The following is a 27,109-nucleotide window of genomic DNA, read 5'->3' as shown; positions in this document are numbered from 1 at the left end:
AAAGCTTGAGAAGAGGGGGTGGTGTCTCCAGAAAATACAGAGGAGAGCAGTAGAATAGAGGAAGGAGACCGGGAGAGGGAGGGGAAGAAGGGGGATACAGGAGTAAAACTGACTAGATGATGATGTTATCATGTGTATGTTTTTTTTTTTTAAAGAGAGAGTGAGAGAGGAGAGAGAGCGAGAGAGAGAATTTTTAATATTTATTTTTAGTTCTCGGTGAACACAACATCTTTGTTGGTATGTGGTGCTGAGGATCGAACCTGGGCCGCACGCGTGCGAGGCGAGCGCGCTACCGCTTTAGTGAATCCCACTGTTACCTTTAATTATAATTGACCAATAAAGCTTTTTAAAAAAACTATAAAAGAAACCTTGATGTGTTTTATAGAGTTCAAATTGAATACATTGTGCATAAGTAAGGAATGCAATTCTGTTATTGCTGCTCTGTATACGTTAGCATGACTTTAAATTGAGGACATTACAATTTTAACTTTTTTTGAGTACAATTGAAATTAAGGTGATATGCAAAGGGATGATTCATGCTTACAATTTTTACACTATTAGAATGGGAGAATTAATTCCCCAGAGGTACCCTGGTATCACTATTTAAAATTAAAAAAAAAAAAATGGAGACAGACTTTTCCTGGATGTGATACAGTTTTGAACTTGGACTTGTGTTCCTCTCTTAGATAAGAGCAAGCCAGGAAAAACTGGACAAAACTTATGGAACAGCTGCATTGTGATCAAGGGCCCGGGGAAAGAGAGGAGGCTCTGATAGGGTCCAGCCTTCTGGGTTGTAGCATGCAGGGAGAGTTCTGAGAAGAGATGGGGCCTCAGCACACAGGGAGGCCGGGGATTGTGGTGCGGAGGGTCAGAGGAGGGCAGGGCCCAGAGCAGGAGGAACCCCGCTGTCAGCCTCTTTGCTGCACATTACTCTGTGCTCACTTGAGTGAGACCCAGCAGGCTGGCCAAGAGCTCAGTGACAGGAGAGCAGGCTGGGCAGTGTAGGTTGGACCGTGCGTGGCCAGTTAACAAAGGGGTGCATTCTGAGACGGTGGAGAGACTGTGTTTACATCTGGCACACTAGTGGAGACCCCAGAGGGGTTCATCTTCAAGAAAAAAGTGTAAAAACAGGTCTTGAAGCTGATCTGCAAGTGATGTAGCTGCCAGCCAAACCCTGGTGCTCTTCAGAGGGAGATTTTCAGGATCAGAGGCCAGCAGTGAACTGTTCACAGCAGCCAATGCCAGACACTGTGAGGAAGAGTGACCCAGAATCAGCAGGAAAGTTAGGCCAGAGAGATAAAATCAGGGAAAAATGAGTGGGTGAATCAGCAACCAGTGTGGTGAGGAACTGAAGGAAAATATGAATGTAGTGAGATAACTGGAATACTTGGAAAATGTGAGACCTTCACCGAATGGGCTTCACAATAGTAGAGAAGGAGAAGAGAGACTGTCGGTGAGACTGAAGACAGAACACAGGCTCTCTCCAAATCCAGTACAGAGAGCACAAGCAGCAAACCCACCAGAAGTGCTACGCCCACCGGGAGGACACCAGGGCTCCATGTGCATGATCTGAGTCTTGGGAGAAGAGTCGTGGAGGAGTCCGATGAAGTGGTGGACAAAGCTCTCCAGTGGAGACTGCCCGCCATCAAGCCAAGAAACTCTTCCGTAGCCTGTGTCTGTGGAGAAGGCCGCACCAGGTGTAACGGGATTGAATCACCAAACAGGAGGCAGAGAATGCAGGAAGCCGCCTGGGTGTGCTCGGTGGGCGACGCTGGCCTGGAGCGTGAGAGGCCCTTGGGTCCAGCCCAGCACCCCAAAATAAGTCAGTCTAGGAGACAGGAACTGAAAGTCCTTTCGGCAGCATTGTAAGTCACAACATGGTGGGGAGAAAAATTATCCTAGACTTCCATGGAAAGGGTATTCAAAAGATGAAGTTATATTTTCAAGCAAAAGCTGAATTTGTTGTCAGTATAAGAAATGTTAAAGGTTGACAGAAAATCGCACCAAATACAAACTTTTATATAAGGAATGGGGCATTCTGGAAATGGCAAAAATATGTAAATAAATATAAATAAATTCTAAGTAATAAAATAAAAAATGGCCTGTTTAAGCACATGCAGAAATATCTGACAAACAGGTGTCTGTGTCACCTCTGGAGACCTGTGAGTCCTCGGTGTCTCCAGCCTGCTCGTGCCTCTTCCGCAGCTTGGCCTGGTGCTCCTCACCTCCGTGGCAGGAGAACCCGCCATCTCTAGTTACTTGTCATCAATAGCAGTTTATTAACCAGCCAGCTTGTAAGTTGGAGGAGGTGATTGGATTAGGAAAGTAACTGCAGTGTATGCATGAAGGAGATGAGAGAGGAATCAAGATGTTTTACTACCAAAAAATCCAGTGAGCACACAGAAGATAGTGTCAGGGCTGGGGTGTGGCTTACTGGCAGGGCACTTGCCATGCACATGTGAGGCCCTGGGTTAGATCCTGGCATTACATTAACAAATAAAATAAAGGTATGGTGTCTATCTACAACAACAACAAAAAAACAGTTAAAAGAAATCAGATATGAGGGACAAAAAAGCTATAATGCATACAGAAAACAAGTGGTAAAATGCAGGAAAAACTCCCTTTTTTGTAGTTACTGTTTTTTTTCCGTCTTGCTGAGGATTGAACCCATGGCCTCATACACAGCTGGAAGCGCTGCACTGCTGAGCCACACTTCCAGCCCCAGTAGTTACTTTAAATGAGTCAAACTCTTCAGTCTTCATGGTCTAACTACACGCTGCCTACAAGAGACTCACTCCCTTCAGAGCCAGAGACACAGACTGCGGGGAGGGATACTAGACAACGCAGGCTTCCTGTCAGAAAAGATCACTCGAGACTGTTGAGGCAGCTTTCTGCTGCTGTGACTGAAGGATTCCTCAGAGCTCGAGGTGAGGCAGAAAATCATGACCAGAGATGGCAACGGAGGAAAGCAGCTCATGTGATGGTGATCAGGAAATGGACTCCACTCACCAGATTCAATGTATCCAAAGCCACGCCCCAGTTCCCACCTCCAGCCACACCCCCACTTCAGTTAGTCCCATCAGGATCAGCTCACTGGTGAGGCTAAGGCTTTAACCCCATCATTTCTCCTCCAGACCTGCTCACGTTGTCTCCCATGTGAGCTTTCGGGAGAGACCTCACATCCAAGCCAAAACAGACAGAGGAGGGCAAAAGGGATTAACAAATCCCACCTCTAAAGACAACAGAACCGTGTTTCCGAATGCACTGGATTGGCCATCATTGTGTTTGATTGGGGTCAAGAAGGTTGACGTTTCTTTGCAGAGCCAGGTGCTCCTTATGCTGTCTGTCCAAAAAACATCCCAGGCCACAGGCTGCTGGTGAAGGGACTTAGTTACAACAGACGTCAAGAAGTTGGAGTCTCCTGGAGACTCTGTGAAGTCAGGAGGAGGAAAACCAGTCCTAAAACTGCAGAAAGCCCAAGTAGTTTTGGGCCTGACTTAGATCTGCCTTATGCGCCCTGTGGGCAGGGCAGACATCTGCTGTAAGGGGCACCTCAGGAGACTATGCCCTGAGAGGGGCTGGTGCTGCCTCACTTGCCAGCCTGTGTGCCAGCCCTGCTCCCGGCCTGGGGCGCAAGCCGTACTCTCGCCCAGTTCTTATCTAGTCTCTGAAAAGACTCCCCACGGTGAACCCAGCCTCCTTCCTGAGGTCACAGTGTGGGTGCCACTCAGAACCTGGTGCAGTTTCAGGAAAGGGACTGTAGGTCGGGGGCTCCTACTGGGGCCACACAGTTGTGATAGGCCTAAGGGTGTTTAGTTCTGCCGTGTAACTCAGCCAGATGAGTTATTTTGTGAAATCAGTAACGTTATTACAGTGGTCATTTCACTCAGCCTCCACCAGACTTAATTTATGCTCAACCTTCAGTTGAATGACAACTGTGTAGAACATTAGACAAAGTAATGTATTTCTTAATTGTATAGCTATGGAGTCATGTGAGGTGCATTCATTCTGTAAAGGAAAATATATAACATTTATATATTTTTATCCACCGAATAACAGGCTGTTAAAATATATAAAGCAAAAATAGAATCAAAAGGAGAAATAATTCTATAGTAATAGCTCAAGACTTCAATACTCCATTCTCTAAAGTGGTTAAACAAGGAGAGAAACCAGCTGGGTCTAGTAGACACATGTGCAAGAGCAGAATAGGCAATGATTATCAAGCACATGCGAGAAGTCTCCATGATGGACCATGTGTTATGCCACAAAATCAAGTCTTATAACCAAATGAAGTTAAAAATCCATAACTAAAGGGACACTGGAAAATTCACAAATGGAAATGAAACAACACACTTCTTCTCAACTTGTGAAAGAACTCTTCACTTTGGAAGCCAGAAGATACTTAAAAAAGAGTAAAAATCAAAGTACAACATAAGAAAACGTAGGGTATGCAACACAAACCAAGATCAGAAGAGGACTTATAGTTGTATATGCTCACATTAAAATGAAGAAAGGTCACAAATCTTCAACTAACTTCACATCTTAAGGAACTAGAAGAACAAACTCATCCCAAGTCTAGCAGAATAAAGACAATGGTAAATACAAGAGTAGAGATAAACAAAGCCATGTAGGAAATCAAACCAAAAGTTATTCTTGGCAGAGATCAACAAAATTTGACAAACCTTTAGCTTGATTCAGAGGAGAGAGAAGATTCACATTACAAAATAGTCAAATAAAGATGGAGACACTACCAGTAATTCTGTAGAAATTAAAAATTTTAGGAGAGTATTTTGTGCAATTGTACATCAACAAATTGGGCATCCTAGATAAAATGGACAAATTCCTAGAAACAACAAACCCACCAAGATGGAAATATGAAGAAAAGAATCTTTGTAGACCTGTGACTAGTAAGGAGACTGAATCAATAATCAAAAACTCTCTTACAAAAAAAAAAAAAAAACAAGCCGGGGAGGTGATACATGCCTGTGATCCCAGCGACCCAGGAGGCTGAGGCAGGAGGATCGTGAGTTCAAAGCCAGCCTCAGGAAAAGTGAGGGGCTAAGCAACTCAGTGAGACCCTGTCTCTAAGTAAAATACAGTATAGGGCTGGGGATGTGGCTTAGTGGTCAAGTGCCCCTGGGTCCAATCCCAGGTACCTGCTGCCTGGGAAAAAACCCATACCCTGGACCTGGTGGCCTCACAGGTGAATTCTACCAAACATTTAAAGAAAGTTAATACCAGTCCTTGAACTCCGACCTCCTCCCCCCACAAAAAAAAAGTGCAGAGAACTTAATCTATATTCCAGCATTGTTTTGACTCAAAGCCAGGCAAAGACACTCAAGAAAACTACCAAGGGATATCCCTTGTGATCGTTGATGTGGAAATGCACCAACATACTGGCAAAGCAAATCCAGCAACATATTACTAAAAGGATCACACACCATGGCCAGTAAGATTTATCTTAGAATGATTGAGTATACAAACATGGACCAGCATGCTGGGCCACAAGGAGGGAAAAAAGGGAGAGGTAGCAGAGCACTTGCCTAGGCAGGCCCAGGCCCTCTCTGTTGGTGCACAAGTGTTTGGCAAGATCTTAACAGTCTTGCAGGACAAAAGCATTCAATGTAGGAGTAGAAAGAAATGACCTAAGTGTACTTCAGGAGTCGTGTATGCAAAGACCATAGGCACTGGAAGTATTTCCTCTAAAGTCAGAAACTCTTCAGGGAGGCCTGCCTTTGCCAGCTGAGGGGGACTAGATGCTAGCCAGAGCAGCCCGGCAAGAAACAGTGAAAGGCATCTAGCTGGGAAGGAAGAAGGGAGATGGTCCTGCAGATGATATGACCATATATGTGTAAAACCCTAAAGATGCCACAGAAATCTGTTAGAACTAATATGGAAAAATAGCAGGATGTAAAGTCAACACAATTGCTTTTCTCTGTGCTAACAGTGAACATTCTGAAAAAGAGATTTTTAAAAATTCCATTTAAAGTGATAAGACAAAGAATAAACTTAGGAAGTACTTAACCAAGAAGGTGAAAGACTTGTATAGTGAAAATCACAAAACTTTGTGGACAGTACCCACATAAATAAGTGGAAATGTGTGTTGGAAGACAATGCTAAGATGTCAGTACTCCCTGAGTTAGTGCGGTCCTTGTGAAAATCCCTGTGGCTTTTTGTTTGTAGAAATAGAAAAAAATCCATCTTAAAATTCATCTGGAATCTTAAGAGACCCCGAATAACAAACAAAACCTCTCCAAAAACCAGGAAGAATAAAATTGGAAGAATCATTTCTTGATTTCAAAACCCATTAGAAAGCTACAGAGAGAAAATCCTGTAGTACTGCCATAAAGACAGAAATAAACAAATGGAATAGAGTGGAGAGCCCAGAAGTAAGACCGCGAGTCTGATATCAGTTGAGGTTTTCCACAGAGTGCTGATGCCATTTAGTGGGGAAAGGACAATGTTTACACAGACAGTGCTGGAGAAACCGGAACTCTCGGGAGGAGTGACATTGGGAGCTTGTGCTTTGGCAGTACTGCAGCCAAGCTGAGCAGCTCGGATGGCTGCAGAGGTGCAGTTCCCAGTGGCGGCCAGCGTGCTGGGGCTCCACCCTAAGATTCCTGCTTGTTGCCCTGTTTCACTGTGTGACCACCAATCCCAGGAAGTCAGAGTGAAGGGGGGTTCGCCCCAGGCTGCAGGACATGGTCTGAGTGAGGTGGGGGTGTAGGCCTTCGCACCTCCCTTCTTTCCTTCCACCCAGAACAGCGTACAAGACAACTTGCATTTCCTCAGAGTCTTTCTGAAGCTTCACTGAATAGAGCCCAGAATAGGGGCTGCTCTCTTTTCTCTCTCCCCTCTAACTATTCATTCTTCTGTAGTCCTCCCCCAAATATGAAGTTGGCCCTTCTGTGCTAATGCTATGTACAAAAACAGCTTTAAAAGATATCCTACTGATCCTACAGCACACAGCACAGACCTGTCACTCCTGGTCGGTGCTGGTGAGCACTCCTCAGGGCTGGGCCTCCCTGTACTGCAGGTTTCTGTGGAGCACTCTCGGCTGTAGGAGGCTGCAGCACTGGTTGTGAGGGCCGGCTGTATTGGAGCAAGCTCTGCAGTGTTTTTCAGGCTGCTAGTACAGCACCTATGCACACTAGACTGGCCTCGGTGGGGGCTATGGCTCAGTGGCAGAGTGCTTCCCTAGCATGTGTTCCTTAGCACCACATAAAAATAAATAAAGGCATTCTGTCCATCTACAACTACAAAAATTTATTGAATGTTCTGAAATTTTGTCAGTTATAATAGGATTATGCTTTCTTTTTACTCTTTATATTAATGCTGTTTGTACAAGTAATGAATGCCTCCAATAATAATTATTTTAACTTCATTTGTATCCTTTCATATGTTTTCCTTTTTGGTAGACATATTTAGATCACAATTAAAACAGATTTGAGTGCTGACTAGTCTGATTTGCCCTTGATGTCATGTTGGTGTCATGTTTTAAATTTAGATATCCAAAGAGAAGAGGAGAAAGTGAAGCGATCGGTGAAAGATGCTGCCAAGAAGGGCCAGAAAGACGTGTGTGTGGTCCTGGCCAAGGAGATGGTCAGGTCCAGGAAGGCCGTGAGCAAGCTGTATGCGTCCAAAGCTCACATGAACTCTGTGCTCATGGGGATGAAGAACCAGCTCGGTAAGGCGCCGTCTCTACCACGCGGCCTGCGCAGTGGTTTCATTAACGAGGTTCTAGGCATAAAGTTAGTTAGAAGAGATCGAAATAAAACACACAGACCAGTTACCTTATTTATATTGCTAGGTCCGAGATGGCTCAACTCTCTGGTTCCCACCTCTAGCCGCCCAGGAGGGCAGCGAGGATTACTCAGGGCTAGCAGGAGAGAGAGAGAGCGAACATGCCTGGGAGTAGCTCTTTATTGGGGAACAAGAGATTCAGGGGAGAATTCCATCCAATGAAGGTTGAGGGGGGGCTGCACTCCAAGGTCAGGGTCAGTGATTGGGTCCCCGGGGTCAGTGGTCAGGCACACCCCCACACGGATGGGCTCTCTCATCAGGAAAGGGTCGGGAAAGCTTCAACACAGCCAAAGCGCCTCAGGCCCTTAACGGGAGTCACCCAATCACATGTTAGAATGGCTTCCCACATATTCCCCCTTTCTTTTCTTAACAATGAGGCGGCGGTTCACTCTCTCAAGTTCCTGGATTCTTGATTGGAAGAATCGCCATCCTATGGTTACAATACAAAAGAGAATTAACAGCAAAGAGAATAATCCAATAATGTACCAAGCGGAGTGTTTAAGAATATTTCCAGGGTTGAATCCATTTAACTCCTTTAATATTTGGTTAGTCAAAGAAGAAGGATCTGAAAAATCAGCTCTATTATTTTGAATGTCTTGGATATGGTGATGAAGTTCCAGAATATCCAAGCTATTTTGCCAAATACCTAATAAATGGTTTTTAACTTTCTCCCAATCCCAGAGAGAAGCATTGTACTTGGCAGCTGTAACACATACATACTTATAATTAGCATGGCATTTAAGCCTTTCCTTAAATTTTAAGGCTGAAAGTTCATTACCTATGTTTATAACAGTCACCTCTAAGGCATTTAATTTAGTCTCAATCCTTTCATCAATATTTACTTGATTACGCAGAGCCTTGGAAGTATTTTGAGCTAAATTATTAAGAAATTTTGCATGCTGAATATTCTGAGACAATGTCAGAGATGCAGAGACAGTTGAGGCAATAAAAGAGACCAATGCTAAAACACCAACAATTATGACTCCAATAGCACGTTTAGGTCTTGTTAGCTGGGCATGAATTTGCTGCAAGACTTGTAAACCAGCATCAGCATACCATGGCTCTGAAATATTAGCAGGTAATAAAACGAAAGAGGGCTGATGAAGTATCAGCACTCCTTTTCCTCTATTATACCTAGTAATACAATTGGTTAGGTTGTACTTATTACAAGTAACAAAATATCATCTATCCATTTAACTTTTACATTTCCAATAATTAAAACATAAGGAGATTGGACACAGGCTCTTAAGCCATAGCAAGATCCCTCTTTACAGTTCTTGCCGACAAATTTTGGTAAAGGTTTATCTGTAAAATGTAAATACTCTGAGGCAGCAATTAAACGCCAAATATCTCTTTGAACACCTCCTTCACTATAAGTCAAAATATACTAACAAATCCTGCAGGTGTCATAGCAGAATCTCTTCATAATTATCTCTTATCAATTTTTGGAGACCAGTCTAAAATATACCCACTAGCTTTAGACACCTTATGTTGTACAGGAAAGGTATTTACACAATCCATCCATTTAGGAAAGGTGCCGATTTCAATTATAGAACTATTTGGACAGTGGGGTATCTGTGGAGGTTTTGCAGAAATGACTGGCTTGTTATGGGAAAGTCCCATCTTAATTACTGATCTAGTATTAGGTTTTAAGTCCCCATAAATAGAATTATTTGTCAGTCTAAGTTTATCGATCGCTGTCTTTTCTTCGAATGATACTTTCAGACAGCCAGCATGTTTATCATGTGACCAACACAAAGGTAATTGGGCACTGTAGCCAGAATAATTAAATCTAGTCACATGATTGGGAGTAATATGAGTATCTGTAAATCCTCCCATCATGAATGAGTCATTAGTAAATACTGGAATAGATTCTCCAGTCCACACAGCTGGGTGTACCAGGGGTGGATCTGGGAAATATGTCCAATAAGTGTCTACTTGATTCCCTTTTACCTGACAGCCCAGTAGGGCAATTACTGTTGCTACCATCAAGACTGGGGTCCTGTTCTTTCCTAGGCATCGAAGTATTTGGGAAGCCTGGGTTGTTAGCTTCTTCACATCTTTCCACGAAATCAGCTTTTCGGCTGGTTCAATCTGGTCTTTCTTCATCTTTTTCCGATATCTCCTCCTTCTGGGTAGTGGCTCCTCCGGGTCGATCCTCAGTCGCTTGAATCTGGGTTCTATCTCCTCCATGTCTGATAGCACGTTCAGGCACCCAAATAGGACGGAAAGCACCTTCTGGGAAGATACAAGCATGGCCTTTTCCCCACATTATTACCAGGTCCGGACCCTTCCACTGACCAGTCTGTAAATCTTTCCACAGAACTCTGCCTAAGGGGCCTGTTACTGAGGGAGACATTTGCCTCTCAGCAGCAGTGTGACCTTCTGTGTCACAGTTTAAAAAATTTAAAACAAACAAGGCATGATTAAGGCTACTTTGGGGAGTCACAATCCTATTCCCCCCTTTTAATTTTTGTAATTGAAGCTTAATAGATAAATGAGCTCGTTCCACAATGGCTTGACCTTTGGGGTTATAAGGAATTCCTGTTTTTTGATTAATTTTAAACTCTTGGCAAAATTGTTGAAAAGAAGAGCTTACATAAGCTGGAGCATTATCTGTTTTAATCTGCATAGGACACCCTAAAACGGAAAAAGCTGCTAAGCAGTGAGAAATTACATGTTGAGTATTTTCCTTAGTACGTGCTGTGGCAAAAATAAATCTAGAATAAGTGTCCACTATGACATGCACATAACATTGCTTACCAAATTGAGGAATATGAGTTACATCCATTTGCCATATTTGATTTGGTTTTAATCCACGGGGATTTACCCCTGATGGCAGAGATGGAGTGTGAATAACACACTTAGGGCATTGGCTTACAATCTGACGAGCTTGTTCTCTGGTAATATTAAATTTTTTACGTAAGCTAGAAGCATTTTGATGATGTAAGGAATGGGAAGCTAGGGCACAGTCATACGAAGACATCTGTTGACCAAAAGCTACTAACTTTTCAATTTTGTCATTACCTGAAACTAGAGGTCCAGGAAGATTAGTATGGGCACATATGTGTCCTATGAAACATGGGTACTTTCGCATTAGTACTGTCTTTTGTAAATTATGAAATAATTCAAATAACTCCTGTGATGAAGTAAACCCAATAACTGAGGTTTCAATATTTTTGGTAACTCCGACTGCATATAAGCTGTCAGAATAGATATTAATAGGCTCATTTGAAAAGTAATCTAAGGCACAAATCAGAGCTTGAAGCTCTGCTCTTTGGGCAGAAGTATAAGAAGTTTGTATTACCTCTGTGTGAACACGGCTGAAGAAACCTGCCTTACCGGAGTTGGAAGCATCCGTGAACACCGATAAAGCTTCCTCTATTGGATAAGCTCGTACAATCTTTGGAAAGATAAGTGACGTTAATGATGCAAATTGTACAATCTTATCACGAGGATAATGGCTATCTATCTGCCCAGGAAAATCTGCAAAAGCTATCTGCCATGAGCTAGAAGTTTGAAAAAGCCAATTAGTCTGTTGAACAGAAAATGGAATAATTATGATATCAGGCTCAGATCCAATTAATTGTAAAATCCTAGTTCTACCTTTAATTACTAATTGAGCTATAGAATCATGAAAAGGAATTAATGTTTTTTGAGGGGAGTGGGATAAATAAATCCACTCAATAACTCCTAATCTTTGCCATATGGCTCCTGTTGGGGTATGCTCAGTTGGAAATATTAATAAATACATTATTTCTTTAGGATCTATTCTAGTAAGCTGTGCATTTTTAATTGCAATTTCAACTTTTCTTAAGGCTGTCTTAGCCTCCAAGGTTAGTTGACGTGGAGAGGTTGGAGAAGGATTTCCTTGTAATATCTGAAATAAAGGACTTAACTCAGAAGTAGTTAGTTTTAAGGATGGTCTTAGCCAGTTAATATCTCCTAATAGTTTTTGAAAATCATTAAGGGTACCTAACTCCTTAACTCTTATCTGAAGATTTTGAGGACGGACTGTACGTCCTTGAATTATCTGACCTAGATATTGAAAAGGAGATACCTTTTGAATTTTTTGAGGAGCTATACATAAACCCATTGCTGTAAGTGAAGTCTCTGAGTAAAAATTTCTGAAAGTACCTCTGGATTAGCATGAGCCAATAATATATCATCCATAAAATGAATAATATATGCATCAGGAAAGCTATTTCTTATGGGATTTATCACCTGGTCAACATATTTTTGGCACAGTGTAGGACTATTACGCATTCCCTGAGGAAGTACCTTCCAGCAATATCTTTTAACAGGTTCCTTAAAATTAATTGCTGGGATAGTGAAAGCAAATCTTTCACAATCTTCAGGATGTAACCTTATAGAGAAAAAACAGTCTTTTAAATCTATTACCATCAAGCTATAATCTAAAGGAATGGCTGTGGGGGAGGGAAGTCCTGGCTGTAATGATCCCATAGGCTGAATTGCATGATTTATCACCCTTAAATCCTGTAGTAATCTCCAATTTCCTGACTTTTTCTTAATAACAAAAATAGGTATGTTCCAAGGACTAAGCGTTGGTTCAATATGACCAGCCTGAAGTTGTTCCTCAACTGACCTTATAGAATTTGGAGTAACTAATAACAATCCCATTTTGGTTAAAATATCTCTTCCCCATAGGTTAGCTGGTAAAGATTCTAATACATAAGGCTTAAATACTCCACTGTTCCCATCGGAATCTTCCCAACGGAGATAGTTGGCACTTTGAGCAGGCTGTGAAACCTGTCCTATTCCCTCTAGGTTAGCTGGTGCTACATGCAAAGGCCAGTTCCTAGGCCAAAACCTACTGGACAATACCGAGATATTAGCCCTTGTGTCTATTATTCCTAGGAAATTTTTATTATTAATTTTAAGTTTTAATAAAGGGCGTTCTTGCCGTACTAACTGTGACCAGTATACTTTGTCCGGCGGTTTAGAAACTGAATCTACTGGCAGGTGCCTTTCTGAGACACAAGGCAGTAATATTAATTGAGCAAAAATATCCTTTGGGGTGAGCCTTAGGGCATAATTGGATTTTACAGTAACATATAACTGTCCTTTAAATCCTGAATCTATCACACCAGGTATTACCTCAATGGCTCCCTTTAATTCATTACATCCCAAAATCAAACCTACAGTATTATCAGGAAGCGGCCCGAAAATCCCAGTAGGGATTTGTTCCGGCCCCGTTTCAGGATCTAATTCAACTGTCTTTGAAGGTCTTAAGAAAACTGTCTGCGATCTCTGTCCCGGTAAAAATCGTGGACTGTCCTGGTCAGCGCCAGTGACGTCACACTGTGCGACCTCTCTTGGAATTCCCTGTATTGTTGATGGCGGCGAGAAGGCGGGCTGATCCGCGCCATCTGAATCCTCCGCATGGGGCTGAGAGTTTAAGTTCACATTTCTAACCTTTGGCTTGGCCCCTAGTGTCTTTGTTTTTAAACGGCTTAAGGGAAAGGGAATTAACTTAGCCTCAGGCTGATGTTCCATTTGAATAGACTTAACAGCTCTTTGAATGCCTTTTAAAAGGAGGCCACGAACTCTGGCCCATATATTCAAAAAGACAAACTTCTAGGGCCGTCCAAGTTTTCTGTATATTTTCTATGCCTCCAGGTAGTTCATTAGAAAGACAGACTCTCTGTAACTTCCTTCCTAATTTCTCCCAAGTAAGTAAATTTGGAGACTCTTGATCACAAAACCAAGGACAATATTCACCTACAATCTTTAAGAATTGTAATAACTGAGTTTTCTTTAGCTGTTTTCCTTTCTGATTAATTATACTGTCTAAAATAGTCAGATACATTTCCTTATCCGTAGAAGTTGAATTTCCCATTTTAAGTAATTTAACGTCTCTTTCCTTCAATATCTCCAGGTACTTTTGTGACCCAATTGTCACCTCTTCCTTTATCTTTATTTTTATTCCTTATCTTCCTTTATCTTTATTTTTATTCCTTATCTTCCTTTATCTTTATTTTTTTCCTTATCTTTATAGCGCGCGCTCCCACTCAATCTAACTAATCTAGAATGCCCCACGTTGGGCGCCAATTCTACCACGCGGCCTGCGCAGTGGTTTCATTAATGAGGTTCTAGGCATAAAGTTAGTTAGAAGAGATCGAAATAAAACACACAGACCAGTTACCTTATTTATATTGCTAGGTCCGAGACGGCTCACCTCTCTAGTTTCCACCTCTAGCCGCCCAGCAGGGCAGCGAGGATTACTCAGGGCTGGCAGGAGAGAGAGAGAGCGAACACGCCTGGGAGTAGCCCTTTATTGGGGAACAAGAGATTCAGGGGAGAATTCCATCCAATGAAGGTTGAGGGGGGGCTGCACTCCAAGGTCAGTGTCAGTGATTGGGTCCCCGGGGTCAGTGGTCAGGCACACCCCCACACGGATGGGCTCTCTCATCAGGAAAGGGTCGGGAAAGCTTCGACACAGCCAAAGCGCCTCAGGCCCTTAACGGGAGTCACCCAATCACATGTTAGAATGGCTTCCCACAGCCGTCCCCTCTCACTAGCTCTTACAAACTTCTTAAGTGACCTTGTCAGTCTCGCCCAGGAACATGTCTCTAGCTGCAGAGGCAGTGCTGGGCTCAGTCCTGTTTATGGGAAAATACATCTGCTGGCGCCAGCATTCAGCTGAGGTGCTTTTTTCCTGGTAACACCCTCCATGTTAGCACACTGGGGCAGAGTCATTTAATGAAGGAATTCTGCCATTCCTTATTCCCCCTTGAGCCGTGCTGCTGGCTTGTAGGCTCCGCAGCAGCACTGAGCCTTGTCTGTGCCTTGTCCCTGCGTTTGCCAGGGGAGTGCCGTCTTGAACCTCTTGATCGTGGCTCCCACCTCTACGGTCACCCTCACTAGGCATGTGTTTTACCTGGAGCAAGTGATTTCTAGCATGTGATCCTTGGGCAACTGAGAGCCCCCAGACCCTTCAGGGCCATCCATGGGATTGAACTGAGATACTTTTTGCCTTTGTCACCACATTGACATTGGCGTCTGACGTGTAAAAGCAAAGGTGGGAAAACTGCTGTGCACCAGTCCAGGTAGTGGCACCCACGCCACCCAGGAGTCACCCTGCTCTTCACTGCCACGTGCCAAATTCTGAGGGAAGAGTCGGCTGCGCTGAAGGACCTCAGTGAAGCAGTACAAGTTATTCTGCTAAATGCCGCTGTTGAGCACGTGTCTTTTAGTATTCTGAGTAGCAGAAAGTTGTGTAATTTACTTTACCAATTTCTCCTTGCCTGGCTTAACAGTTTTCAGAGGACTGCCAGAATTCCACATTAATACCAAGACTGTACTTTTACTTCTCAGCAGCAGTTGATGGTCACTTTCCATGTTTTGCCCCCAGCACATTCTCATATGTGTGTATCAGTATACGCACACACCACACAAAGCATATTGTGATGTGAAGAGAAGAGGCAGAAGAGTTTTTTATAGATGTGTCTATCAGGTTTTTATGTCATCGTTTTTGATTTTAGAAAATGGAAGACAAATAACATTTTGCTTGAGAGCACTTGTTAACTTGTTGACCAGTTGGAATGATCAAGTCATCCAAGTTATGGATCTTAGAATTGTAACTTACTTGGTTGTTTGTGTTGATTATCTAGAGGCTGATTGTTCAAGGAGGAGTCCCGCTTGTGGCTGAGAACCTGTATGTGACCTCTCAGGCCTGGCCAAGTGCTGTGACAAGGCCTTACCTGGCAGACCTCGGGAAACAGGCTGCCACTCAAGTCCTGGGGCACAGCAGGGTGTGGCAGTCTTCCTTGTTTCTTGGATCCTGGGGATTGAACTCAGGGGTCCTGTCTCTCTGAGCTCCATGCTCAGCCCTTTTTTGTTTTTTATTTTGAGATAGAGTCACTTTGAATTGGGAGGCTGACCTGGAACTTGTGATCCTCCTGCCTCAGCCTCCGAGTCCCTGGGATTACAGGTTTGTGCCACTACACATGGCTGCGTTCCAGTCCTTAAAAAGAGTCTCTGTGAAGGATTCAGGCCACCCTGAATGCTCCTAATTAGTTCTGCATTCCTAGATCAGATGTGTCCTTTTGGAGGGTTCCTCTTGAGGGATGGGGTGGGGATGGGGGTTGGCAGCAGCCTTCCCAGATTCCTCTGCTAGGACCTCCTTGTGGGTGAGGAGGGAGGGAGCTTTTTTAAAAATATTTTTTAATTGTAGATGGACACAATACTTTTATTTTTATTATTTTTATGTGGTGCTGAGGGTGGAACCCAGGGCCTGGTGCATGCTACCCACGTGCTTTCTGTGAGCCCCCGCCCAGAGCAGTCTGTCCTCATGGCTTTCAGGCTGGTGTCCACATTCTTTTCAGAGTATCTTTATTAGTTTGTCTACTGATGATGAAACCATAAAGTTCATTTTCTCATCTGTAGTCATTGGTACTATAACAAAGTATAATAATCGTTCTTATTTTCTACAATTCCTTCCCTGCCCACTGGTTCTCTGGCAGGCTTGGGGTCTGACTGTGCTTTGGTTCTTTGTGCTCTTTCCTCCGGATCTTTCACAGTTAAGGTTTTTAATTAGAGAAAGTCATAGACTCAAGTGCCTACAGTTGTAAGGGACATTCTGATGCGTACATGTGTTCTGTTCCCTCAGTGGCACATCAGAGCACTGTGGCATAACCAGGGCACTGGCCTTGAGGCCGTCCAGGGCAGGTCCATCAGTGCCAGCACCCCTCCTGCTGCCCGTATGTGGCATTGCCACTTCCTGCCCTCCACTCGGCCTTCATCTCTGGCGCCTCTAACCTGCTCCACCTCCGGGACCGACACTCCCAGATTATGTGTGGTGGAGGGTTAGGGTGGGCAGCCTCCTGGGGTTGCTGTTGCTCCCGGGCACAGCTGGCTGGAATCAAGCGCCCTCCACCCAGCGATCCCACCTCTGTGTACCATGCTACACAGGCCCAAGGCTGCAGGACCAGTGACTATGTGAAACCTTCCTGAGGTTGATTCTCAGTATTTTGTCAGTGAGGAAAAGCTAGCACAACAATAAAAGACATTTAACATAAAATTTACTATTTTATCCACTTTTCAGTGTACAGTTTGGTGCTATTTGGATTAAATATAAGACAATACTTTGAGTTCTTTGGTTTCTGAAGATTTTAGAAACTTGTTTCAGTCTAACAGGTGCTTTCTAGGGCTTTCTGTCATTATTTTTTTGTAAAGTGATGATTGATTTGTTCGCTTAGCAAGTACTTACTAATTACATTCTGTGTCCCCGGCAAATTGCTAACATAATGGCACACAGTCACTGCTGGTGGCACGTGCATCCCAGCGTGTACATGTATGTACTCGAGTGTTGGGTGCAGGGTTTTGGCGGCTGTCCACCGTATTTGTTGGCTTGGGGTCCACTGTGGCATGAAGGGCTTGGTGGTCCATCCGGGACGTTGCTGGTATTTCACGTACCAACGTGAAATACCAGCCTGTAAAGAGCAGCCTGCGAGGAGGGCTTTGCGTCGGCTCTGGAGTCGCTGGTACCTGCAGTCCATTGCCGCAGCCCGGCTGGCTGGGCAAAATAGCTGGGGGGTGACGAGGAACTTGTGTACATTGATACAGCAGGAGTGGGAGCCATTTATTGTAGGACAGGAGGGGTATATATACATTCCACACAGCTTATCTTAATTAACATAAACTAGATATAGCAGTCAACCAATAAGGAATCTCCACACTTAATAGCTCGCTGGCGCCACCTCACAAACCACTCCCCCTGGCAAAATACCAGGCGCCATCCTGACTTGTTTACAGACTCTAACAGTCCATGAAATGTGGTGGGTGGCACCTTTGCTTTCTTTGTTGCATTAGGTGTATGTTAAGCAGCAGGAACCATGAAGCTCTGCAGCGGACTGTGTGGAGGGCTCCTTGCCTGCCCTGCCTGCGCCTGCACTGAGCCGGCTGTCCCAAGTGTGGACGCTGTGGGACATCACCATCAGCATTTCCTCAGAGCCAGAGCTAGCCAGTGAGTGGCTCACCCTGCCCACACTCTCGGCAGTCCTGGTTTGAGTTGGTGGCCCCTTAAGAGCACAGTGCTGATCAGCTTTCACGCACTCACTGCCCTCTGCGTGTCTTCTTACTGAAGTGGTCCACTGGTCTTCGCCTCCCCCCTTTATTTTTAGCTGTAGAGGGACACAGTATCTTTATTTCTTCATGTGGTGCTGAGGTGGACCCCACTACCTCACACATGCTAGGCGGGCTCTCCTGGCTGACCCCTGAGCCCACCCAGCCCCTCCAGGCCCCTTTCAGTCAGGCTGTGGCTCGTGCTGAGTCTCAGGAGTCCCTGTGTGTAGGTCTTTTGCAAGTATTTTCTTGAAGCTCATGGCCTGTGACTCTCATTCCATTGGAGTGGTGACTTTTGATTTTGAAGTGGTTTTTCTCTGCCAAGCCGTCGCTTTCCCTTTTTTGTTCTTTTTATTTTTGTTAGTTCTGGTTGGACACAAGACCTCTATTTATTTACTTTTATGTGGTGCTGAGGGTCAAACCCAGCACCTCAGGAGTGCTAGGCCAGTGCTGTACCGCTGAGCCACACCCAGCCCCAAAAACACTTGAGTGTTTTTGGCCTTTTTGCTTGCAGAAAACACGTTGTACTCCAGTCCCCTCCGACTTGTTTAATTTGTGCTTCTGTAACAGATGCCCCGTGATTACCAGGGAACAGGGCGTTTCTCCCGGGCTGTAGGCCAGGGTTACAGGATGGAGGCCGGGCAGCTCGGTGGTCCAGAATGGAGGTCCAGAATGCCATGCCTGCCCAGACAGGAAAGATGGGCCCCCTATTCATACTCACCAGGGAGGAGCCCGAGGTTCTTATCCTCAGAAAGGCCACATCTCTTAACTCCTGTCACACTGGCAACATGAATTTTTTGTTTTGTTTGTGGGTTTTTGTGTGTGTGTGCGCGTGTGTGCATGCGTGCGCTGGGGATGGAACCCAGGGTCTTGTGTGTGCGAGGCAAGCACTCTGCCAACTGACCTGTACCCCTAGCCCCTAATTTTGGGGAGCATACATTCACACCATAGTTCCTTTCTTTTGGATTTCAGGTGCAAAACACATTTAGTTCAGCCTCTTAAAAATTTGCTTTCCAATCAACATTGACTGATTATCAAGATAAATGACTATAATAAGTTTTTTTATTCTTATATTTTTGTTTGTAATGTTTTATTCCTAAGTTCATTTTTTATTTTTTCCCACTGTTTGGCCTGTTTCCTTTTCTTGTCCCTCCTTATAATTAGAAATGTGTGTAACCTGTTCACAATATAAAACCGATTGAGCTGGAGGCAGTGTGGTGCCTTTAGCTTGGGCGGCTGAGCAGGAGGATCACAGGTTGGTTTGAGGTCAGTCTGGGCAACTCAGAAGGTAAAAGGGCTGAGAACGTAGCTCAGTGGTGGAGCACCCCCGGGTTCAGTCCCCAGTACCATACAAAACCCGCACAGTGAACTCTGAAGTGACCATTCTGGGTGAGCTTCACACTCCTCCTAACCCAGGCTCCCTGGCCCTCAATCTGTTTGCTGTTGTGAGAGTCGACCCTGAGGCAAAGGCTCAGAGGAGAAAGGAGCCCATGTCCTGGTGGCTGGAAGCCCAGGATGGGGTGGCATCATCTTCTGGGCTCTGGGGAGGGCCTTCTGGGGAGGGCCTCCTGGAGGCGGCATGGCAGGAGCAGGGGCAGGTGTGGGAGATCTCGTGGTGAGACAGCAGGCTGGAGCCGGGGCCAGGCTAGTTTTGTAACCAGCTCCCCTGGTGAGCTACGCACCTGCGGTGCCTGTGACCCCAAGTGTCTAGATGCCAGCTCTTGGAGGGCCCCACCTCTTGCCCCCCTGCAGTCCCAGTTTCCAGATCAGGACCTCTGGGGACACAGCGCCATGCTGGCCGAAGTCTCTATGGGTGCTTGCTCCTCCAGAAAGGGCAGGCAGCCCAGAGCTGTGTGGGCATGCTTGCTCTGTGCCCCTCTTGCCCTGTGGTGACTTTAGCACTTTGGTATGTCTGGCTTTTGGTGTCACCGCATGGCGTGTGTCATTTCTTGCTTACCTCAGCCACTGGTCGCTCCCTCTGCAATACGCTGACCTTAGAGACTCTTCCCCACTCCAGTGTGGCAAGAACAAGGGGCGCTGGGCACCCCAGCTAGGTATCTCCCTGTCTGCTTGTCTCCTGTGGGGTGGGCACACTCCCTGGGGTCTGGCTGCAGGTGCTAGCAGCCACGCATGGTGCAGCGCTGGACCCTGAAGGCAGGTGCTAGGGGCAGCGTCAAGTGAGTCCTGGTCACCCCCTATGACCATTTCTCCTAAAGAGGGCCATGGCACATGTGTGATCTCAGATCAGAGACCACATAGTCCCACACTGACCCTTGCTGTGCCTCGTCCTGCTTGTCGCACCTGGGGACCAGCGGCAGAGGTTGCCTGTGTGGGCTGGTGCATGGACTCTGCCTGGGCACCTGAGGCCCTGTAGTCTGTGGCCTCTACACAGCTTAGAGCAGTTCCCCCCATGGTGACGGTCCCCGTGTTTGGTAGGGCTCTCTCCCTAAAGCTCACTCCCCAGGAGGGCCCACTGCCTTGGTGCTCAGTGATGCACACAGCCCTGGCCCAGTAGCACAGGAGGGGGTCCATCTCAGTAACGCCTGCTGTGGGCACAGCGGCAAGTCTGCAGCCTGCTGTTGCCACCATTGGTTTTATTGAAGGATCCTGACTGGGCTTTGCCCCTCCTGACGAGTGTCTCCTTCTCAGCTGTCCTGCGAGTGGCTGGTTCCCTGCAGAAGAGCACAGAAGTCATGAAGGCCATGCAGAGTCTTGTGAAGATCCCAGAAATCCAGGCGACCATGAGGGAGCTGTCCAAAGAGATGATGAAGGTGATTGAACCCTACTGTCCCCTTGAGAGTTCCTTTCGGCAAGTGGCAGGGCCTGGGGTGGACGGGTGGGAGCAGAGAGACTGCGGCTGCTCTCCAGGTAGCTTTGAGAGGAGAGCTGTAGGCACTGCTGAAGCCACCTGAGCTGCAGCTGAGTCAGGTTGCCAGGTGCTCCTTAGAAGCATGCCCAGAGCTGGGGGCCCGGGAGCAGCTGCTGGGGTTCAAGGAGAAGGTTTGCAGGCTCCAACTTTAGCAGGACACAGAGCAGCGTCCAGAAGCTGGTCGAGCTGTTGTAGGGTCATTGGGGCCTGGATGGCCGAGCCTGTCCTGAGAAGTGCAGGGTGACGAGGTGGTGTCCATGTGCCTGCCTACAGTATGGGGGCAGCTGGGGACAGCATTAGACCAACAGGAACAGCTGTTCCAGCAGAGCTTTAGTTACAGGGATGGCCGGTGGATGGCTATTTGCCAAGCAGAGGGGAGAGGGGACCAAACAGAAAGCACAGGCACACCTGCCACCTCAGGAGCTGGACCTGGCAGGGACCTTCATTAATGGCCTTCAGACAGGACCAGGATGAGGAGGCACTGCCAGCCACCCCTGTTCCCTCAGCAAGAAACTGAATCTCTGAGCTGCTGGGGGCCTGCGTTGGACCTCGCCACTGACCTGTCACTGGGGTGGCCTGGGGTCCCTTGTTCCCACTTCAGACCAGTATCCTGACAGCTAGGAGAGCTCACCACAGGTTCTCACGCAGGAAAGTCCTCCTCCTCCCTCGCAGGGGCTTCTGTGGCCTTGAGAGATACATAGGGCGTGGAGTCTGGGCAAGAGGGGCCAGAAAAGAAAATTGATAGGAAGAAAAAGCCACAGAAAATGCTGAGGGTGATCTGCATCGAGGAGTTCTTGGGCAGAGCCTGTAGGAAGGGATTCGGTCAGCAGGGCGCATGCTTTAAATTGGCATGCACCGGGTTAGCAAATATCACCCACTTAGAGCTGGGGGCCAGGTGGTTCTCGGAGTAGCTTCAGGCCTGTGTGGCTCAACTCTGGTGGCCCCGAGATCTGAAGGAACGCTTCCTTAGAATCGGAGACCTTTTTCACAATTGTCTCTGGATACTGAGGAGTGTGGGAGAAGTCTTGTGTATGGTGGATAATAAATGTTCATAAAATGCACATGTGATGATGCATCCCCAGGGACACACCAGCCTCCGTGGGCCAGTGGGTGTGATTGCATTCTGTGTCCCCAGCCCTGGCCTGGTGGCGTAGGGCAGCATTCGAGGGGTGTCTGCTGATGGAATGGAGAGAGGTGTGGATGACCACCTGGGCCTCCATGGTGTGGTCAGGATCCTGACAGGATCTTTGGACCAGATGACAGGCGTGCAGTGAGACACTTTGACATAGCCCTGAGCACCAAGGTGACTTCCACTGAGCTAGGCCATGAGGCTCTGTCCTCTGGGTGGCCCTGAAGGTGAATTTGCTTGTGGTGGTTGGGAGAAAGGGATCTGAGAGTGGGCAGAACAGGACACTTGCTAGATTTGTGTCATTGAGTCCCTCTGGGGGTCAGGGAGCAGACAGGCAGGGTAGAGGGGCTGCTTTAAATCTGATCGCGTCAGCAGAGTCAGCAAGAGTCATGCTCCCAGGAGCCAGGGCCGCCCTGTATGACTGTCTGCATGGTGCATGGCCAGAGCATCAAGGCCCGGAGCACAGAGCTCTGTTCTGGAGGCTGCAGGGCCCTCAGGTTCTCCTCCTCAGAAGCCCTCCCATCGCCCCTTCTCTGCCCACCCCCTACAGCCACTGGGCGCCTCTTGCCTCTCCTGCCCAGCAGGTTGCCCCCAAGTGCCATTACTGAAGGCAAGCTACAGGAGGACAGCTGCGAGGGCCTCCGAGGGGGCCACTAAGAGGGTCCCCGCCTTGGCACTGAGGTGGAGGCCCATGCCCTTGGGCCTTGGCCTTTCTGAAGAGCTCTGTGTCCAGTGTTTCCCCTGGCCACCATCAGGGTGTTAGCCCTGGTGAGGGTGACCTGGGCTTGGGGAGACAGGAGTTTTGTCTGGGTGGCATCAGGGGAATGGTGGAAGCTGATGTGGCAGTGCAGGGAGTGACGTGTTCCATTTCTTCAGGCTGGGATCATAGAAGAGATGCTGGAGGACACTTTTGAAAGCATGGATGACCAAGAAGAAATGGAAGAAGAAGCCGAAATGGAAATTGACAGGATTCTCTTTGAAATCACAGCAGGTACGACCTTGAGATTCTCCTTCCTTGCCCTCTTCAGATGGCCCTTCTCCCTGTTACTAAGTTAGCAAATGGCTTCATTCTGTAGCTGTGACTCCCCTACTTTTATGTTTTTTATTTTAGAATATCTGAGTGAGTTCTTGAAAAAATAAACATGATATAATCACATTTTTAAAATGAGGAATATTTTAAATTTGTAAAACTTGCATAATGGTGAGAGGGAGAGGTTCCTTTTGTATACCTTTGCTCGGAAGGAAGTCGGTGCAGACTTCCACTTCCTTTTCCTTTTTAATGGTACCAGGGATTGAACCCAGGGGCACTCAACCACTGAGCCACATCCTCAGCCCCTTTTAGTTTTTATTTAGAGGCAGGGTCTTGCCAAGTTGGTTAGGGCAACTTGGAGAGAGGCATGGATGACCACTTGGGCCTCCATGGTGTGGTCAGGATCTTTAGACCAGATGACAAGCGTGCAGTGAGACTCTCTGACATAGCCCTGAGCACTGAGGTGACTTCCACTGAGCTAGGCCATGAGGCTCTGTCCTCTGGATGGCCCTGAAGGTGAATTTGCTCGTGGTGGTTGGGAGAAAGGGATCTAAGAGTGGGCAGAACAGGACACTCGCTAGATTTGTGTCATTGAGTCCATGTGGGGGTCAATGTAAAAACACACACATAGGAAAGGTCTGGAAGAGGGGTGATTACAAATTGTAGTTATTTGCTAAGTGATGATGGTTAATGAGGTTTTTTTTTTAATATTTGGTTTTTAGTTGTATGTGGACACCATAACCTTTACTTTTATTTTTATGTGGTGCTGAGAATCGAACCCAGTGCCTCATGAGTGCTCTCTACCACTGAGCCACATCCCAGCCAGCCCCAGTTAGTGAGTTTTTGAACTTTACTTTTACTTGGAGATTTTTTTTTTCTTCAATATATTTTTTGGTTGTCGATGGACCTTTATTCATTTCTATTTGATGCTGAGAATCGAACCCAGTGCCTCACACATGCTAGGCAGGTACTCTCTTATTGAGCCCCAGCCCCAGCCCCTACTTCTAGATTTTCTGAGGTTTTATTTCCATGTTTGTATTGATGCAGTATAGTTGTAGATAAAGATGGGATTTGTTGTCACATGCACACAGTACGACAGTACAGTCTGGCCAATGTCATTTCCTAGCACTTGCCCTGTCCCTCACCTCCTCCTGCCCTGGTCCCTTTCCTCTACTGATCTCACTCCATTCTCATGAGACACCCCTTCCCCTTTTCCCTTTTTCCTCTCCAGCTTCCACAGGTGAGAGAATGTATGACCCTGGACCACCTTCTGAGTTTGGCTTATTTTGTTTAATGTAATGTTCTCAAATTCTATCCATTTCTTGCAAATGACACAATTCCATTTTTCTTTACGACTAAGTAAAACTCCACTGTGTACACTCATCTGCTGATGGATGCCGGCGGAGGCTGGTTATGAAAGGTGCTGCTGTAAACATGGGCTGCCAGTGTCACTGCAGTGTGGTGACCTCGGTTCTTCAGGATAAATACCCAGGACTGGCACCTCTGGAGATATGGTGGCATTATTTCTGGAGCTTCAGGGGTCTCATTGAGAAACGTGTTGCCTGTGCTGATGAGCTGGAGTGTTGATCTGTGTTCTTTTCCTAGGCATCGCTAGCTTCCTGGTCTGATTCTGAGGTGCCTGGTCCCTCAGGAGTTGGTGTTGGGAGATAGGGTCTGGTCTCATCCTGACACGTGGGTAACCACTTGTCCCTGTTCAGGAGGCTGTCTCTGCTCCAGTATATGCTTTTGGCTGCTTCGTCAAGGATGGGTGACTGTGTCTGTCTGCTGCTCTGTCCCCTGGTCCTGCCGGCTGTTTTGTGCCAGGACCGTGCAGCACCTGTTCCTGTGGCTCTGGAGTGTGATATGAGGTCAAGTATGGTGGCTCCAGCATCAGGGTGGTGGTTGAGAATTGCTTTGGCACTTCTTTGTCTTCCATTTTTCCAAATGAATTTTAGGGCTGTTTTTCTATTCTGAGAAGAACATCATTGAGGTTTGGGCAGGGACTGCTCGGATCTGTGTGGTGCTCTGGGTAGTGTGGCCATTGGGCAGTGTTGGTTCTGCCTGACATTGAACAGGGCGGTCTTCGTATCTTCCAAGTTCTTTGCCTTCTTTCTTAGTGTTCATGGTTTTTATTATAGAGGACTTTCACCTCCTTGGTTAGGTTTATTCGTAAGATTTTTTTTTTTTAAGGATATTGTATGGACTTGTGCATTTTGGGTTTTTAGGTTTTACTGTTACTAAAACTGGTGGGGTTTATTTCTGTTATTGTTTATTTCTTTGGAGGTACTAGGGACTGCACCAATGGGTGTGCTACCATTGAGCTACATTCCAGGTTCTTTTTCAGTCAGGCTTTCGCTAAGCTGGTCAGGCTGCCTTTAACCTTTGCGATCCTCCAGCCTCAGACTCCTGAGTTGATGGAATTATAGATGTAGAACATGGGGCCTGCCTGGAGCTTCTGTGTCTTCATTTAAGTGTGGATACAAAGAATACTTATTCCAAATATATATATATATATATATATATATATACACACACACACACACACACACACAACCTGTGATGATTTAGAAATTTTTTTCAGAAGTCTACAATTTTAGGATCTAGGAGCTTCAGGGCCTATCTGTGGTTCTGTCTGAAGAATCAGTAGTATTAGGTTCTCGGGGCTCCAGGGCCTGTTTGTGGTTCTGTCTGAGGACTCAATAGTATTAGGATCTAGGGGCTCCAAGGTCTGTCTGTGGTTCTTTCTGAGCACTCAGTAGTATTAGGGTCTCGGGGCTCCAGGGCCTGTCTGTGTCTCTGTCTGAGCACTCAGTACTATTAGGGTCTAGGGTTCCAGGGCCTGTCTGTGGTTCTGTCTGAGGACTCAGTAGTATTAGGGTCTCGGGGCTCCGGGGCCTGTCCGTGGCTCTGCCTCCTGCAACTGGAGCTATGGGCACAGCCCACCATGCCTGGCTGAACTAAGGTTCTCAAGATCAGAATCCATTTAGTCATCATGACTTTGGGTTGGGCTGGTGGCACATGCCTGTGACCTCACCCACTTAGGAGGCTGAGGCAGGAGGATCTCTTGAGCCCAGGAGTTCCCGGCCACACTTCCCAACTTGGCAAGTCACTGTCTGGAAAAAAAAAAAAAATTGTTCCTGGTGTCAAGATGAAGTTCTGTGTGGCCTTGTGCCACTTGTTCCCTGCACTCATCTGTCCTCATCCGGTGGGTCCAGGAGTGGGTCAGTACTTGAGCCCGAGTGCTCATCTGCTCATGTTCTTCTTTTTCAGGGGCCCTGGGCAAAGCACCCAGTAAAGTGACGGATGCCCTGCCTGAGCCTGAGCCTGAGCTTGAGGGAGCCACAGCGGCCTCGGAGGACGAAGAGGAAGAAGAGGCTCTGGAGGCCATGCAGTCCCGGCTGGCCACCCTCCGCAGCTAGGCCTCTGCCTGGCCCTGGCCTCTCCGTGGTCCCACGGGCGCTGAGAGAGCCCCGTCCTTGCATCTCTTGCACTCCAGCCGTCGTGAGCGTTACATTTGGAAAAGGTTCTGTGCTTGCATCCCTGCACTCCACGAAGGCTCTGGGCTCTTGAAGGTGGTGCAGTGGACACCCCATCTTCAGAAGGAGGGGCCAAAGTGTCTTATGGGGGAGGGCCAAGGTCCACTTCCTCATGATGCAAGTCTCAGAACAGAGTTGGTTGCCCAGATGTTGAGGGCTCTGTACTCTGTGTGATTGTGAGAGAGAGAGAGAGAGAGAGAGTGTGTGTGTGTGTGTGTGTTGTATGTGTGTATGTGTGAAAGAGAGAAAGAGAGAGAAGCACTGTGTAAATGGATTTTAATAAATTCTGCTTTAACACTTGGCCCCACTGTAGATTGTCACGGGGGATGAGCCCTCGGGGTGAGGCTCCAGGCTGTCGCCTGTGTGGGCCTGGGAAGAGCAGGTGCCCCAGCAGGCGCACAGGGCTTCTGCTTGGTGGGTGCTGCTGCCCAGCCTTCAGACATGGGTGGGAGATGCCCTTCTACAGCTGGCATTTAACCATGAGGCTGCTGGAGCGCCATGCTGCTCCTCTGCATCCCCCCTTTTCTCCTCTGCAAGTCACTTGCAGAACTGGCTGCTGTGGGAAGGGCCTCCCGCCTCCCCTGCCATGCCCACTGTGAGCTGGTTGTCCTGTGCATGGGACGCCACGGGGCTCAGAAGCAGCAGCCCCTTCTCAA

General features: G+C 46.7%; 1 protein-coding gene across 1 annotated transcript in view; it reads left to right on the top strand.

The window, feature by feature from the left end:
• The window catches only part of CHMP3 (charged multivesicular body protein 3), a 34,812-nt gene extending 8,057 nt beyond the window's left edge, over window positions 1-26,755 (top strand). The window contains exons 3-6 of the mRNA XM_081265046.1: window positions 7,508-7,687; window positions 20,539-20,660; window positions 22,764-22,878; window positions 26,188-26,755. Of these exons, the coding sequence (XP_081121172.1) occupies window positions 7,508-7,687; window positions 20,539-20,660; window positions 22,764-22,878; window positions 26,188-26,336 (566 nt within the window). The 3' untranslated portion in view covers window positions 26,337-26,755. The remainder of the gene's footprint in view (window positions 1-7,507; window positions 7,688-20,538; window positions 20,661-22,763; window positions 22,879-26,187) is intronic.
• The last annotated feature ends 354 nt before the right edge of the window (window positions 26,756-27,109 follow it).

This window comes from Spermophilus citellus (genome assembly GCF_964194105.1).
Source record: "Spermophilus citellus genome assembly, chromosome: 13".
Taxonomy (NCBI): Eukaryota; Metazoa; Chordata; class Mammalia; order Rodentia; family Sciuridae; genus Spermophilus; species Spermophilus citellus.
The sequence above is the reverse complement of the archived record's forward strand: the minus strand, read 5'-3'. Positions and strand labels throughout refer to the sequence as shown.